The sequence below is a fragment of the Sander lucioperca genome, chromosome 2, assembly GCF_008315115.2.
Source record: "Sander lucioperca isolate FBNREF2018 chromosome 2, SLUC_FBN_1.2, whole genome shotgun sequence".
In the NCBI taxonomy this organism is placed as follows: domain Eukaryota; kingdom Metazoa; phylum Chordata; class Actinopteri; order Perciformes; family Percidae; genus Sander; species Sander lucioperca.
The window spans coordinates 2,663,258-2,681,615 of NC_050174.1; the positions used below are offsets into that span (position 1 = coordinate 2,663,258).

At 39.0% G+C, this 18,358-nt stretch overlaps 1 protein-coding gene across 1 annotated transcript in view; it reads left to right on the forward strand.

Annotated features, from left to right (window-relative positions):
• Positions 1 to 18,358, forward strand: part of ksr2 (kinase suppressor of ras 2) — a gene marked incomplete at its 5' end in the record, with an annotated part of 45,402 nt that overhangs the window by 15,343 nt on the left and 11,701 nt on the right. Inside the window, 9 exons of the mRNA XM_031305376.2 lie at positions 2,326 to 2,395; positions 5,039 to 5,122; positions 5,398 to 5,483; positions 6,393 to 6,413; positions 6,700 to 6,809; positions 8,331 to 8,499; positions 9,518 to 9,559; positions 11,619 to 11,688; positions 17,814 to 17,862. Of these exons, the coding sequence (XP_031161236.2) occupies positions 2,326 to 2,395; positions 5,039 to 5,122; positions 5,398 to 5,483; positions 6,393 to 6,413; positions 6,700 to 6,809; positions 8,331 to 8,499; positions 9,518 to 9,559; positions 11,619 to 11,688; positions 17,814 to 17,862 (701 nt within the window). The remainder of the gene's footprint in view (positions 1 to 2,325; positions 2,396 to 5,038; positions 5,123 to 5,397; positions 5,484 to 6,392; positions 6,414 to 6,699; positions 6,810 to 8,330; positions 8,500 to 9,517; positions 9,560 to 11,618; positions 11,689 to 17,813; positions 17,863 to 18,358) is intronic.

Consider the following 18,358-nt stretch of genomic DNA (forward strand, 5'->3'; position numbering starts at 1 on the left):
TCTTAAACATCAAATTCAAAATCTGACATTAACAAAGAGAAAAACAGAATTATATTATTTTTAGTGAGGAAGCATCTTTCACTCCAACGTAATTTTTGCAAATACCCCCACAGGTGTGTAACGTTTTCTCCATCACCACCCCATTGACCACTGTCGTCAGGGTGGTCATAGTCTGTTACATTGGTGGCAGAGCCTGCAGCAGGTGTTTCCATGACGTTGCCCATTATTATGCTTCCTTCTCGTCTTCTTTCGTTTTGGCGCTTGGCAACAAACTTACATCAGCAACAGGAATTCAGCGTGCATTAACTTGCAAACTAGGAGCAATGATTCGTCAAACTGCTTTTTTGCACTCAAACAAATGTCTTCTGATGTTATTTTGAGGTAACGAGTAACCAAGTTGCTTAGGGGAAATGTTGTGGAGTGAAAGTATACATTTTATTTAGGTGATGTAATGGAGTCAAAGTAAAAGTTTCCAGAGATATAAATAACAAAGTAAAGTACAGATATGTGATAATTCTACTTAAGTACAGTAACAAAGTATTTGTACTTGGTTACATTACAATACTATTCGGATTACAGTATGTCATCTCAAAGGGCTTTACAAAGAGTACAACAAGTTTTTAAGAGTGTTCTGGGAGGAACATTGGCATCTCAACAGTGAATCTTAGCGCCTTTTCCATTTACTTTCAAACAAAAAGGCGTAATGAAGAGCCTGTGAATATGAAAATTGACAAAGACAACCTCAGATTCATGATTTATTCTTTTGGGCAATATTGTGAGATTTCCAGCTGAAACCAACTCTTTCTCCACTCGAGCCTAATTGCAGTGAACCGCTTCTGTCCTATCATATGGAGATCGATCTCACACCTCGGCCCACAGTTCCATTTCAAGGTATTAGGAGTTTGATGCATTTGCCCACACATAAACATCTCAATTCCCCTCTACTCCCTTCTTCCTGACATTCATTTGCAACATAAAAGTAACATAATACTCATAAATAACTGCATAAAGGTAGCCAAAACATTACTCAATTATTACACATTTTACTCTCAGCCAAAAAGATACAAAAGATGAGAGATTTGACAGTGTGTGTTTTGGGTGCACGCTTACTACATGAATATCACAGAATGTAGTTGTTTTTTTTATATAAAACCTGTTTATTCTTTAAATATGAGACAACTTACCTTACAGGGAAATCAAAGCCTGTTTACAGGTTTTGGAGAGTACTAATGCACATGAGAAAATGTGTATAAATTAATTTGTGGCTCAGAAGGGAGCGGCGCAAAGTCTGATAAATTGCCTAATAAATTGTTGTTATAACAATTGTAATTGATACATTGTTGAGACTGAAGACTACACGTTTAAAAATGTATAAAATCTGGGGATATGGAGTTGGGGCTACATTATCCGCTACTTGCATTTCACACGCCTTGCATGCATTGTGGGTAATGTAGATGCGGATTTTGACAAGAAAGAAGAAGGCATGCATCTCTTTTGATCCTTTTTTTAATTGCATTGTGAGTGCAACAATGGTTTTTGGAGTGCAATGCCAAATCAGTGGAGTACTTTTTAAGCATTTCAAAGGGTGTTGGATGTTGTGGTGAAAATGTGCTGAATGTAATTTAGATGCCTCTTCCTGTTCCATGTTTTTTTTTTTTTTTTTAATTGACTGTTTTTATTCACTTCTAAATTGTCAAACGTGTAACAGAATATAACCTAAATAGGCCTGTAATATGTGGGTTTATGTAGAAGTTGAAATAAACCACTAAGAACAAAAATTATCGTGATTATCTCAATGCATATCCACCACATCCAGCTGCCTTCAGAGCCAATGCTGTGTAGGCTGCCATTCTCACCTGGTATTAAGAGGTGGAGCATAAATGTATCGGGCTGCCCAGTCATTGCCAGCACTAATGGACCAAGCGAAAGGTTTTTGTTGTAGAAACCTTTTGAAGTGAGAGTTCTTCACAATGGAATTCAAACTCTTTATAATGTATTTTCATTCCTTTAATTATCTATCTATCTATCTATCTATCTATCTATCTATCTATCTATCTATCTATCTATATGATTAGGGCTGGACATCAATTACAGTGATGTCTGACTGTGTGCATGATATCCAAACAGCTTATTAATTCTGACACCAAAATGTCAGTTTGTTTCTACTGAATCAGTCCTTTCCCTGAAATGCCATATGTGCTATATGAATGTGTAATTCAAGACATTTAGTCAATTCTTAAAGACATTCTGTCAGTATTACCATAAGACCAAAAAAGAGAGAAAACACATAACACCCTTCCATCCCTCCTGTCTCTTCCTCTCCAGACACTCTCTCAGTGCCTCGCTGGTCCCCACAGATTCCCCGAAGAGATTTGGGAAACTCAATAAAACACAGGTAGGCCTAAAGGAAAAGGAAAGTGTGTGGGTGAGTGTGTGCGAGTGTGCCTATATGTGCATACACTCATACATCTGTGATATGTCAGTCCAATTAAAAAAAAGGGCCTCTTGCATAACTCATCTCAATTCATTCTCTCTTTGTCTGTCCCTCTCTTTCTCTCTCATCGTGCTTGACTCCAAACGCTAGTGATCTAAAAAGTAAAAAAATACCGTATTAGTGGGATCTCAGCAACCTCCAGAACGTGGGTGTTTTGCCTGCTGAAAGTCGGCAAGGTGGAAAGCAAATCTCTAAATATCATCATATGAAGCCATACTGAGTGCAAATGTAATTTATAGAGCCTTTATTTGAAGATTAAGGCTGATTTTAAGAGAAATGCCATTATTTCATCCAACAATCTCCTTGATGTCTCAATTTGCATATTCCTAACATGTGCCCTGTTACAATAAGTGCATTTGTGTCGCCGGTACACAATGCACCACTTTGGCCGTAGGGCCTCCACTGTGCTGAAAGAACATTTCTTGATGCAGAATCTGCCCTTAATGTCACATCATCCTTCATATTTGACAGCAGAGTCCACTAAAAAATTCGTTAGGGGTTGGATTGAGTTGTGCCTCTCAATTGAGGCGAAGGAGGGCCTAATAAAGAGATTTGGATTCTGTCAAACTACATTAGTCACCTGCCATTAGCCAGCCAGCGGCACTGCTGGCATCCAGGTGTCGCATCAGTAAATACAGCCCATAGTCACATACGTGCTCAAACTGCTTGGCCAGTCTGTGCAGCGAATTGATTGCTACTGCTTAGCACATTGTGGATTTGTTTGTTTGAGAAGTGACGGTGTTGGAACTTTAACGAGTGGTGCAGGCCTCTGAGCTGCCATCACTCGACTGATTGTTGTATTGATGTAAACTCCATTGCCTCTGTCCTCAACCCATTCTCAATTACGTTTCGAGAGAAACATGTTTTCCAGGCTGTTGGGAGTTAGCATTCAGAACTTTCTGCCAGAAAGCCCTTTCTGACAAATGGTCGTTGTTTTAAACATGTGGTTAAAGGGGAACTATGCAGTTTTTTTTTTAGCGTAATTTACCTTAACTGAACAGCTTCGGAGTCATTGGAATGGTTATATGACTTTTTTTTTCGAGGTGAATGGTGGTCGTCTCGCTCCCCCATAGCACCTGTGAGCGGAAAAATCAACCTTGCAACTTTCGGCCGGCAAGCTGCTGGCCTCAGCGTCAGGAAGTATCGCGTGATATCAGGTCTCGCGATGCAACGAATTGCTTCACGGCACTGCACACATACGCCCATTCAGGAACCGGCTAGAAAGGTAGCGAAGGAGTTTTTCACATGGCTGAGCCGGCAAAAAAGAAACAAAAAGCTAGGAAATCATTGTCGGAGGAACAGAAAAGAGGAAACGGCAGTCTGACCGAGCGAGGAGTCAGACACAAGTAAACATTGGCGCTGCCAAATATCTATTCTGAAGCTGTAGGGGGAGCTCTATAGAGAAACCTGTGAGCAAAAAGCGAGAAAACAGCGAAGAAATGGCCAAAACTGCATAGCGCCCCTTTAACGTTGTGATTTGAAACAAAACTACTTTAATAGGTTTCGTAAAAGATGATGGTTTGGGTTAAAATAAGTAAGTTTCTTACGTAATTTAAATTAGGTACGTTAATTTAACGTTAAGGTAATGATAAGTTAAGTTAAAGACACACCTATAAGCGGGTAGCACTGTTGTAATGAAGATTAAAATTCCTGCTGTGCTGGGCTGACGCGCCGATTCAAACCGAGTCAAGCCAGCACATGGTTATGGAAAAACAACATTTAATTTTTTTCTGAGCTCATGAAAGGTTGACTTTTTAGAGATTGGTTAAAACTGGATGATCACTTGTGTTTTTTTTCCATTGCCAATTTTGGCTGCACCGAGTCAAACCATGCCGTGCTGTACAATTTCTTGTACTTTCCCTAAGGTATTTTCACTTTATGCTACTTTATAATTATACTCCACTACATCTCAGAGACAAATATTTTACTTTTAACTTCAATACATTTGTCTGAAAGCTTTAGTTACTTTTTAGATGACAAGCTTTGATTACCTTCCTGTCCAGTAAAAACCATGTACCTCCAAATTTGGTGATTTTGAATGTTTGTATTAAACTGAAGGATGAAGTGTTCCTTTATGTGTTGACAAAATGCTCCCACTTCTTAAGCTAAATAAACTGTTAAAAAGCCTCTTGGATCAGGTAGAAAAAGCATCGTCACAAAGCTGAAAACGATGTTTTTCTGACACCAAGTTGACGTTTTAGAGATACATGGTTCTCACAGGACAGCGATGCTACAAACATATGATTTGACATTGACATTTGACATTCAAACTTTAATTGGTTCTGGTTATTGATCACAAACAGCAGCCAATCAGAAAGCCACTTTGAAGATGCATCAGCTTGGATTCTGTCATTAAGGTTACGCAAGAAAAGTGGCGCCTTCTTTGGCAAAAGCCCTCATGTTATGAAAGGCAAAAGGTCAGAAGCAATATTTCGCCCCACGGTAATCCACAGCTCTTATATGTCATATAGATGTGCAACAAGCTGAAAGTGATGGCATGACTTTTTAAAATGTCCTTAACTCACTCTCTTCTATTGCCTGCAGGTTTTCCACAAAGTATTGGATGTCCCAGACATGCATAGTATGTGGAAAGGGAATGTTGTTTGGACTGAAATGTAAAAACTGCAAGTAAGTATCAAGACTGATTTTTTGTCTTTGTGTCTGGTTACACATCATCACATCTCTGTCATTATTTTATTAAATGAGTTTGTCATTTTGCTTGTTTTTTTGTTTGTATTTCTTTTTCTGTTTTGATTGTTTTTTCTAGGTTGTTTGTATCTCACTCTGCATGTCGTGTCTGTTTTGCTACATGTTAATGCTCCCACTCTGCATAGGTTTCATTGCTGTGTAAATAAACTAAGACAAACACTAATCAAATGTCCTGTCCTTTTGTGTGCACTAAGGCTGAAGTGCCACAACAAATGCACCAAAGAAGCCCCACCTTGCCATTTATTGATCATACAGCGAGGTGGACGAGAATCCCTCAAAGGTATTTTTTATGTAACATTTCAACAAGTCAGCTGAACACATATTTTTCTCTGCTAATTTGAAGTTTATACTGTAAACCAAGTCCTTCCTTGAGTAATCCTGAGCCAGGTGTCATAGAAAACATGTATTATGTGTAAATGAAGTTATCTGCTTGTCTGGTTTTGATGAAAGATATAGTGATAGATATTTCCATTTTATGGTCATTTCCATTTTAATATTTACGATTTGAAAGTCATTAATTACATTAAAGTTATTTATACCACACTCATACTTAAACATTTTAGGAGTTTATAAGAAAGATTTATAAAGTCCCAAGATATGCACACATTTTTCATCCAAGTCGAAACATGTTTAGCTTTTGCAGATGCATCTTGATCTTAGTTTGGCTGCTTGTTTAACCATAATGTCATGTCTTTAAATTCCTGCATGTGTTAAATTCAGAATATGTTAATAGGCTTTGGAGAACCTTTGACAGAGCTGGGTTGAGTAAAGAAATTATTGTAATCTCTAATTTGTAAAACTATCCAAAGATGAAGGTCAATACCCCACCAGCCAGCCTGTACTGTACATTACCAAAGATGCAATAGCTTAAAAATGTGTAGGAGCAGAACTAGAATGTAATGCTGTATTCTGCCCTCAAGATTATTCATATACAGTATTTGAATGCGTGCTTAAAGCTACTGAAGAGACTTTTTTCAGTTAAGTCCCCATTTAAAAAAGTGAAGTATATGCTGGTTTAGGCAGATAGAAGGTTGACTGCTGATTAATTAAGCCACTTAGGTTGTCAAATGTGACTGCATCATGTTTTTACTGACACAGACAGCACTGAAAAATTCCCATTATCTGCTATCATAATTGAGATTCTTTTGTCCTTTCTCTGCCTTCCCCCTCCCTTTCTCCCCCAAATAAGATCACCAAGGAACAACTCAAGGTAAAGAACAGTAATTAAACTTCTTCTACCCTGCTTTAGTAAGAGTAAGTGACAGTTTCTTAATGACGTAGTTTGCTTAAGGAAACATTTTTTTTTTCTTAACAAAGTGTCTGCATGCTATAACAAATGGATGGTGTTCAAGAAAAGGCAGTTTGTTCATTTTTTCCCATTAGAAGCAGGGTCTGATAAAGAGTTTTTACTAATTTTCCTGAAGCTATTAGGCAAGTATTGTTTCATTTCAGTCTCCCATGGAGCTTCATTGTTCCTCTGTGCTTTTGTTCTGCAGTAGCTCGTCTGGTACGGACCGAATCGGTGCCATGTGACATCAACAACCCGCTCAGGTACACAGACCTGCACATCAGTCAGACTCTCCCCAAAACCAACAAAATCAACAAGGTAAGTGCAAAAATAAACCGTGTATTAGAATCTGTGGGTAACCTGTCCTACATATCACATTCCTTCCATTTTTGGGGGCTGGAAAATGGTTATGAGTCATTGTGTTTTTCTCAGGGGATCATGAAACCGTACGGAAATATCTTCAGCTGTATTGATGTTTACACAGATGGATTTGTTTTTGTACTATGAATATTTGGCAGCCAGCATATCTAACTATTTCTCAGTTCCAGAGGAAAAAAGTTTATCACAAGATTCCCATGATGATAGCACTATGATGGAAATCTTGTAAACCAAATGTGAGTGTGAAGAAAGAACATGTAAATATAAATCTGTGTGACTGTTCCATTTAACATATCTGGCCCAGTTTTAAACATGTAATAAACGTTGTGAAACGGAACTAGTTAAGTTTAGGCAACACAAACACTTAGGGTTAGTAAAACATCAGGAATTGGCTTAAAAGAGTCACGTAAAACTACTAAAATGATGACGTAATTTGACGTCCCGGACTAAGGTCCGTAAAACTCTGTTAATTTCAAAATGACAGTTGACTTTTCGTTTCACATGGGACACGAACCTCCATGAACCAATGAACATCCATTTGTTTCTCTAACTTTCTGCTGTAATTTCTCAAACGATTCATCACTTGTAGTTTTAGCTCATTCATTACAAATTGCACGATTTACATCATTTCAGACCATTTGTTCAAAGCATACCCTAAATCTTCAGATTGATTTCCAAGGCAGCCATTGATTTTCCTCCATTTCAGTGGGCTATGGAAATCAATTTGCAGAGACTTGAAACTTGAGGAAGATAATCCATCAAATCGAAATCGTCTTTATTAGTTGTCAGTCATGTTATTGGATTCAATGCTCAGATTATGTAATTAATAAAGTGCTTTTTTGAGTAGTCAGGAGGGACCTATTAAAAAGGAGGGATTTTTGATTGATTATTTATTGTATCCATTATTTGAATTTAAATTGGAGTCTAGACAGTGGTCATAATGTAGATCTGAAAGTTGAGTTTTGGGTGAAGATGGCAAAAGCAGCTCAAAGAAGATCTGTTTTACATTCTCACAGCAAAGATAATTAGTTAACGGAGGAAGAGTTAGCATCTAAAGTAGTTTTCCTGATTCAGTTTTAGCCAACCTTATTTTTTTGTATGGGATGTTGGATGCACCACTTAGGTAAGTTTTCAATATGCTTCCTGCTCACAATTGCAGCCCCACACAATGATAACATAACTTTGTCAAAAATGTAAAGCCAGCATATTGTTAATTGTGATGGATTACCTCTGTCGGGCAAGTTTTACCTCTCTGCAAGCTGATTTTCATATTGTACGGAAATTAATGAAAACCAACAACTGCCTGGAAGGTAGAAAATCCATCTAGAGACAGTTTGTGGTATGATTCAGAAAGAAGCCACCAATAAAGTAGGGCGAGCACTTTGTGATTAATAGAGTAAAACTTACAAAGTCACCAGTATTGAAATCTAACTAAAGCACCTCTTTTCTGTCTCTTCTCAGGATCACATCCCAGTCCCGTACCAACCAGACTCCAGCAGTAATCCCTCATCCACCACCTCTTCCACCCCATCCTCCCCTGCTCCTCCTCTGCCCAGCAGTGCCACTCCCCCATCGCCCCTACATCCCTCCCCACAGTCGGCGCGGCAACAGAAACAGTTCAACTTGACAGGTATTAAAATGTGCAATACACTCAAATTTAAATATTTGACCGGGTTCACACAGAGGAAGCAATAAGCCTTTAGCCTTGATGTGCTCACAATGCTATGCTAACATGCTGGTTTTAAGCATGTATGTTTACCATGTTTACCCTCTTAGTTACGCGTGTTAGCTTGTTAGTATTTACTAATTAGTACCAAACAGAAATTTCAGCTGAGGCTGATAGGAATGTAATTAGGTTTGCAGGTTTTTGGTCATAAACTAAAGTCTTGGAAACATAGAAATTTTGACCTAATGATGGCGAGATGAAAAGTCAATCACCAAATGTCACTTTGGTGACATACAAGTTATCCTGAGGGGAACGGGAATGCCTGTAACAATAGTTGGGGCGTTTCACTCAAAACCAAAAATGTCAATTACATGGTGGTGCTAAAGGAAAGGTCAGGCGGGTCACCTACGTCAGTAAGATTAACATTGTCTGGGGACCATGAATGTGTGTGCAAAATGTTATGATATCCATCCAACAGTTGTTGAAATATTTCAGTCTGACCGTACGACGTACTGACATTGCCATCACCAGAGCCGTGCGGCTAGCCTGGCTAAAAACTTGAACAGTTTAATATTTCATAAAACCATGTTTTTCATAAACACTGTACATGTACAACTCACATACAGCTCTAATGCAAATTAATGGTATTTTTGAGTAGCTCAATTTTTTCTTAAAATAACAAAACAGTACTTGCATGGGGCGTGACAGGCTAATTCATGTCGCGACTATGATGAAAGCCTGTAAATAAAGGGAGAGAAAACAGAGTGAAAAGTCTAGAGTGCAATGGTAAATCAACATGAATTAATATTTGAGAAATACCTTTGTGTGAACTTAAATTTGTGCTGTGAAGCAAAACTGTTTTGCTCAAAATCCATATATGAAACAATTTGAGTGTAAATACTGAATTAACAAACAACCGCGTAAAATGGGCAAATCACGACTTGAGATCAAACTCCAGCTCTCCTTTTGTTTCTTTCCACAGCATCCAGTTATTTCAAATACAAACAACAGTTCATCTTTCCTGGTAAGTACCTTGTAATTGATCATTACTCATACCCATAATGCACTACAAGCAGCCCAGGAAGAGTATGGAGGAGTAGGGCTCTTTTGATGTTGGTGGTGATTTTCATCTCCTCACCTTGGTCTGCTTTAAGACTCTGAGCCCCTACACCCACTCGTTGCTTGTCTCATGTGTGCCTTCTAATGATTTGTCAATGCCCAGACTCTTTGCTTTTGCCCACACTGGTACCACAGAGTCTTTGCTCATTTGGCAGCTTATTATAGCCGAGACAACCTGGAGTGGTGTGAGGAAAAGAATGAGGTGTAATTGAGATCTGGGGAGACAGGTTTTTGGAAATGCATAAATATACAGCGCACAGCGGCACACAGGTTTTGATCATTGTAGCCACACATACTGTTAAGCTAAATTATATCAGCTACCATTATGAGCTGCATAAAAAACATGGCCAAACACGACCACTTATTGTAAGTCCCATCAATCTAAAACTATTATGCTGTAAGTGGAGCTAATGCCACATTCACGTCATAATACATTTACTGTAAATGCTGGCTTTTGTTTAGAAAGAAAAGAAAAACACATTCATGTAAGCCTCCCAGGGGCAATAACAGTATGATTTAAAATGTATTCATCTATTGTGTTTACACGAGTGCTCATTTTCGGTGTCACAAGGGGCTCAAGCTTATCCCAGTGTAAATTTTTTGGTAGAAACTAGGAATACCATGCAAAAGTTAGTCAGTCTGTCACAGCGATCACATACAGAGCGACTGGCACAGATTCACACCACTGTCCAATTTAGAGCCTCCAATCCTCCTGGCGTGCTGGTCTTTGGAGTAAATCCATGCAAACATCCATGCAGGCACCACACAGAAAACAAAACCACGTCCTTCTAGCTGTGAGGCGACAGTGCCAGCTACTAATGCACCGTGCCACAAAGGGAATGTCTTTTTGTAGCTCCTACTTTGTGTCACAAATTGTCACAGTGTGCCAACACGGGCAGCAAGCGTGACAGCGAATCCTCTGATGTCTTTCAGAGGTAGATACCACGCAACGGCTGACCTTACTCATCTTACAGTACATGTTGAACAGGAGTGCTTCCAAAAAATAGAAAAGAAAATTCAACCTGCTCTTTCTTGCAGTATATGCTATACGTCCTCTTAGGGTGATCAAATTAAATATGCTCTTTCTACATGCTTTGAAGACGCATACTGTGAAGGTGCAGCAAAGTGAAATCACATTGCTGTATATCAACACTTGTATTGGATCTTCTTATACCACAGAGCGTGCCACTGTTCCCACTATAAGGCCATTTTCTAAATTGTTATATTTCCATACAAATCATATCAAGAAAGAAATACAGGAATTCAATACGGATAGGATAATGTAAGGGGTTACCATTGGGCAACTAACATTTTTGTTGCTGCATTTAAACAATGTGCACACCAGGTGCATAGAAACAAAACTACGAATTCCAGCACACTGTCAGCACTATGTGTTTTGAACGTTTTAGTCATGAACCTTTGCCAGGTATTACGTGCACATTATATTAACAATATGTCATTATATGGCAAATTTGATGCTGAAATGTGGCGGAAATGTTGCATTTTGAAAACACTTAGTGTGAAAATGAAATACTTCAATACATGGTATTGATATGATCATACCAAAGAATGATCATCAACAAGGTATTTTGATATTAAGTGAGTCAGAAGGATTTACACTAGCATCCAAAACCTTGCAACGCAAGGACACTCCCAGTACATATGTAAAAAAAAAAAAATTAACAATGTGTTCATTTAAAGAAAAATCTGAAAGTGGGAAGAAAGTGAGTTGCCCTTAAAGATGTTTTCTGGGAGTGAAATATATTCTGTTCTAGTTTGAAATGTATCAACTTATAATCAGACCAGCCTTAACCCCTTGATGCACAACTATAAATCCAGTTTAAGATGGAGATACATCTATCCTACCTATAGCTGAAATCATTCACATCCTTATTAAAAAAACAATATTAACACAACTTTGTTCTAATTTGTTGGGTTTGATATTTTGTGACTAATATCTTCAGATGTTGCTCCAGAGGCTCCTCCAAGCAGAGCACCGCAGGTCATCCTGCACCCTGTCCTGTCTGAACCAGGGTAAGTAGATTATATTACAGAAGTAATTCAATAACACCATATGGCTACCTTTAAAGAAATTAAAAAAGTACTTCTGATCTTCATCAGGCACTCTCAGTTATCTTCCTCTCATCTACATGCTCCCTCATCTCCTCCTCCTTCATCTCCTCCTCCCTCTTCTCCTTCTCTCTGTGGCTGCTGGTCAGAGGCCAAGTCAAATTTATTGGAGCACAGATATTTGGGTGACAATTTCAATGTGAGAGCTGACATGACGAATACACAGAGACTAATGTCAGCATGGCCTTTAGTTCACGCTACACTTGGGATGCCAACTGGATTTTCACTGGCTCTTTGAGGAAGCCAGTGGTCACGGGAAAACAACCGGAAGAGGAGGAGTGATGAGATGTTTTTCGACCCAGATGTAAATTAGATCAGAATCTCAATCTATCACAAGAAACAGGACAAGAGAAACTCCATTTATAGAAGGATGGTCAATTGGGATGAAATATGGACCGTACCTATGGATTGTAATGGATTAATCAATAGCAAATAATGTTATTAACTTTGTTTTCTATATATCAACATGGTCTTAAAAGATCCTAGACAGATGAAGGTTGATGGCATGAGTTTTTAAATCATGGTATAGGGTATGGGGCTGTACATGTAATTGGTGAATTTGGATAATAAAAAAAAAAGCCACATTCCTGAAGCAGCTGCCAGCTTTGAGAAAAAAAGGAAAACAATGTCTGGAAATAATGACATTTAGAAGAAAATATAGGACACTTAATAATGTTATGCATACATCACAGTAGGCTTGATACATGTTCAAATAGACGGGGATTATGATGTGACAAAGATTATTTTCTGTATGTTCTGATTATATTCGAATGCACAAGGTGTGACAAATGCATGTAGGAATTCTATTTTTTAAATAGATGATCAAGCCAAGACATGCATGTCTCTATACACACACACTGGGGCTGATTGTGAATGAATTGCAGCTGAGTAGGCAGTTGCCAACCCCTCTAAGCCAAATGGGAATACACGCAAGTCAACTTTATGTAGCTCATCATGAAACAACTATTTATTGTCAAGCCTTTAACTATTACAATGCCTGTGTGGCTTTGACAGCTAAAACCTTAGATATAATTTTGTTGTTTGCTGAAATAATAATTATGGTTTGACCTTTATCAAAATTATTTTCACAGGTCACATGTTGTAGTAGACTAGATACCCATTTAGCTAGATACTGTTTAAGCGTCTCAAAAATGTCAAAAAGGCTAGTTAAACAGGTCAATGGTAAGAGTTAAATCAAGTATCTATTATATTATATATCTATAGTGATAATTTGTCAATATGTAATGCATTTTTTGAAGAGCTGCATCAGAAAGGAACGAAATGTCCCAAACAGTTTGAATGAAGTCTCTCACAAATATTGAATGAATCAGGTAACTGTGCCAGATTATTGAATCCAAATTGATCAATGGACACTCATTCCCTGATGATGAATGGAAAAGGTAAAGAGTGCATGGACAAGGAAATATATTCCAATGTAATCTACATTAAAGGGATGGCTTGCATTATTTTGAAGTTGGATTCGATTGTATGAGGTACTTATCCACAGTCAGTGTATTACCGACTGTAGATCGTGGTCGTCACGCCATCAGTTTGGAGAAGCAGGCAGCAGTACCGGGACGAAAGCTAAGCAATGTGCTGATGTGGACAGGGGGGACACTGCAAATGTATTTTAGCCACCTAAAAAAAGGCCCACGTAAAAACATTTATATCAGTTTAAGTGTATGCTATATTTAGAATATTTTCACCGCTTTACCTTGCCATCAGACAGCCCTTTCTGACGGGGGAACTGAAGCCGTTATATACATCTATGCTCTCTTCAAAGTGTCCTGACTCCTTCAACAAGAACTGTAATTTTACATCGCAGAACACAGGAGTAGCTGGTCCACCGCGGCCTCGATCGGTTGGTGTTAGTGTTATTATGTGACTTTGATGTATGCAAACTAACCCTTTAACACCAAGCTTTTTAGGCGGCTGAAATATGTTTTGCTGCAGCCCCCATCAACAGCAGTACATTGCTTACTGCCGGTACTCCTGCCTGCTTCTCCAAAGTGAGGACATGCTTAATGCCATCCACTATAGGTAATGCACTGACAATGGATAAGTACTTCATACAACCCCACTTAAAAAAATCAAAACCATCCCTTAATAGCAGCTACATGCAGTTAAACTTTTAGAAATTAGATAATCAAGAAATCGCTTACAAAAAGGGGGGCCACATACATGAAAAACAGAGTTCCTCGTGTCTTTAAGTCTCTGCTGATTACTTCATCTCAAGATGGACAATTGCACCATTTCTTACTCTCACAGTCTCTCCTTCTCTGCCTTTTGACAAATATGAATACATTAGCACGGTTATGAAACCCATAATCCTCAAAGTTAAAGCTATTGTCCCTCCTTTTCCACATCTTTCTACGCTCTTGCAGTGGCTGCTGGCAGGTTTCATTTGGCCTTAATGGCCTCTTCCCAGGGTTAATGAGGGCCTGTCTAAGACCCCAACACCCGGCAGGTACCCCTCATTAGAGCAGAGATCGAACCGCTAGTAGAGCCCTTGGCGCCAAAGGAATCACATTATTTTATACACTGCCTCACTTGTGGTCTTTTCCCAGAGTCCAGTATTGCTTTGCAAGCCAGTGTTAATATACCACAGAAAGGTTGTGAGAGGTTACAAGCTTGTTATGTGGACGGAGGAGGATGGGTTGAGGAGGGTAAAATGGGTTAATTTGTTTTTTGTCCTTGGCACCCGTGGTGTAGGTGACAGTGTACATGCCGGGGTCAGAAATTAATAGGGGCTCGGGGCACAAATGCACTTAAAAGGTCATACCGTAAAACGACTGTGAAATTAAAAGTTAGTGTCAGAAAATGCAGCCAGTCATTAGGAGTGGCCTTTCTTCCAATTAATCCTGGCCACATTTTATTCACTTATCTGTCCAATAGTCTTGATGTAAATGTGCTCTTGCCCCCTCGGGACCACTACAGGTGATCTACAGCATAAAAGCTTGCAGTCCAGTAACTCTTTCCAGGTTAATCTGGGGCATAAAAATATTGAGTAATTATTAGGAACAAAATACCCAGCGTGATTGATCAAAGACATTGGGATTGAGCACCCTGTGTGAGCGGTACGAGTTCACTGCGTTCCACAAGCTCTCCTAGCTATATGTCTTTAAAGTGCGGTAGTGAAGTAAAGTAAAATAATCCGCAGTGGTCCATGGCAGCGGCTCGTTCCATGGCTCAGTGCCTTCAGCGGTCATGCGCCCAGCGTCTCAAAGCAGATAATTCTGCTTTTTTTTTTTCACAACAAACCTAACTTTATAAACTTGGCGTCTTTTTTAATCATTCAGATTTGGCTGGCAGGTCAAAAACAAATTGTCCTGTGGTGTCACAAAGTCAGAACACATTTATTTTTGCTTTACCTCGAAATTTCCCTCCTTTCCACCTCACATGATCCATCCACACACCTGTTCCCACTTCACTAATCAGCTTTGCCTGGCCTTCAACGCCAACCTCCTCATCTGCATCTCGTTCCCTCGTCAGCCACTGTCCACATATAGACCAATTCTACGTTTACACGTGGCCGGCTATTTTCATAGGTGGACATTTGAACCTCTCCGTTTTCAAAAATAACATTGTGCACAGCTGTCAGTTTTCAGAAAAGTGTTAGTTTACACGTACCTGTGTATATATGCCGTCAATGCCGTCAAGAGCATGCCAAACCTGTAGGTGGCAGTGTAACAAGAAGCTCAAGCCCACGTTAGCCAATCAGAACCCCGAAAATAGCAACAGCAGCAACAAATCACTTCCTCTCTCTTCTCTTCCTCACTTCCTCAGCTGCCTAAACCTCCGTTTGTCTCAGTTTACATGCAAACGTGCAAGCGAAGTTTTCCCAAATCTCCACTCTGGCCGGAGTTTTTAGAAAGAAACCTTTTCAGAGGCGAATTCTCCGTTTGCGTGTAAACGAAGGGCACAAACGAAGGGAAATGTCTCAATTTTTCAAAATAACCATGTACGTGTTAACAGGGTACAAATCACAATGTTTGTTTACAGTAACATCCGGGTAGAAAACCTTTGTGTCCCGTACATACAATTTAATGGCGCTGATCAAACGGGGACGAGGAACAACTGGGTACACTTTTAATTTCATGCATCTGAAATGCATCTTTTATGCTTTCATAATTCAACACTTTTACTAACATTCGGTTGGAGACCTAATTTACCTGCTGGGCCACAGACTAAAGACAATGACTGCGGTTGGTTGAGTTGCATAGTGGCTAGTCTCGCATTGTCAGACTTTCCTCCACAGCGCTGCGGAGGTCTGGCTAGTCCACACAGCATTCTGGAATGGGAGAAAAGCACGCTCTGCTTTATTGGCATTTCTTTAAACCAATCACAATTGTCTTGGGCAACACTAAGCGCCGGACGGAGCAACGGTGCCTCTGCAAAATAGCCTCGGGAAGGAACTTGTTTTGGTGGAACGTGTACTTTCAAAGGTTGTTTTAGTCATGCATCAGAAAACTCAGATTCAACAGATAGTCTAGCTAGCTGTCTGGATTTACCCTGCAGAGATCTGAGGAGCAGTTAACCATAGTTCTCATAAATCCACCGGAGTTTAAAATGCCAAAGCGGAAGGTGACGGACATCCGGCCGAAATGAGGGACATCCTGCGGAAATTAGTGCGGCTACGGAACAATCCCGGAAATGAAACCTCATCAATATAGATTACATAGTGGCTTATATAGGTGGTAGGTTTTGACAAGCAAGACACATGCCTATCACTGTCTCCCCCATTGAGGCTTAGCTCCGCCAGGACGGTTGGAATTAGGGTTGTAAGAAAAAATTGATACACTTGAGTATCGCAGTATTTTATTTAGCAATACTGTATCGATTTTCAAAAACGCAATATCAATTTTTTTTTTTTTTTTTAGTTTACATGCAAAAATATTCATGTAAGACAGTGGTTCACGTTTATGTTGTGTTTAAACCCCCTACCGCTAGGTGGCTATGCTGAGACGCACCACTAGTGTCCTTGCCTAACAGTGCCTAGCAGTGCCTGACTTTTTGCTAGAAGCTAACAATGTAGCTATGGCTGAACTTTGGCCTACTTTAGCATATAAAAAATTGCGAATTTGTGAACCACATTCCCAAACTGTTTGATTTTCTGTGTACTGAATTGTTTACCTAAAGTAAACTTCTTTGACTTTTATGCACATCATGTCTTTTTTTAAATATTAGTTTTTCTAAAATTATACTTAAAAAAAATCCCAATATATCTCCTTACGCACAGTATCGAAATATATTGCAATATATTGAATCGTGACCCATGTATCGTGATACGTATCGTATGGCCAGATTCTTGCTAATACACAGCCCTAGTTGGGATTGGTTTGAAGAAATACAAACAAGCCTAGGCATTTTTCCCCTATTCCAGAATAGATAGGAGGAGTAGCCAGACCATACATCAGCGCAGACACAGCGCTGTAAGGATAGGTCTGGCAATGCGAGACTGTGTATCCTAATACTACATACTATAAGTATGGTAAACATGCCTACACAAAGAAAATGTATTACAATCACAACACCACTTTACAGCCACTTTGCAGCCAATAGAACAATAATAAATTCACAAATAACCATCGCACTTAATGACAATGTCATTTATAAAAATAGTTACACCAAACAAGCAAGATTTACACTCTACACAGAAGGTCTAATGTAAACTTTAGTTAGTCATGCAGGGGTAGAGTGTCATGTCATGCTTGGTTTGTCTCGCATTTAATTACTCTCTTTTCTCTCAATCTCCACTTCGAGAGGGAGTAACTGTCTAAATATTTAACATTGTAGATGTAGTAAATAAATATTTTTTGGGGGCAACAATCAAGACTGCAACATTGTCAGGATACCAGCTATCAAGAATGGATAATTCATACTTTATTAGGGCAAAAAACAAAAAACAAAACATAATTTATGAACCTGATTAATGGAGCAAAATGGTACTATAATAACAACAAAATGTTGGTTCATCAGTGAAAAGTGACCTACTTTATTCATGGATTTATTTCTACATTTGCTTTTAGGAATGAGGGCAACCCTTTACTTCAAATCGAAGTTGAACCTACATCAGATGTGAGTCCTCTTTTGATCTCTTAAGTGTGACCTTTGTGATGCTTGAGTGAATGAATTGAATGTATGTGAATGCAAGTTTTCTCATTCATTACGTTGTTTGACTTACGTTTTATAATAATATTGGTGTTAAATTACTTGTGAATCCAAACAAAGACAAAATACAGCCCTCACCGTCACTTGTCGTAGTCATTTCCAGTGTGCTCTCATTTATTTTGGCTCAGCTCTCTGAGAAGCCTCCAGGTACATTTTGTGTCAAAAGCAGCAAGAAGGAAAAGATGCAGCTTCACTTGTCGTCATCGCTGTTCTGTAACAATGATATATCTTGAGAAAATATGATGCAGATTGCCTTGAATAATATTGCAGCAGGCAATTTTGAATATGTTATTTTCACTCCTGCGGTACATTATATTTAAAATCAAATTAGAATAAATCAGCCAGTTCTTCCCTCCGGCTGTTTTCACCTTTCATAACTCTTTTTTTTTTATTGGTAATGGCT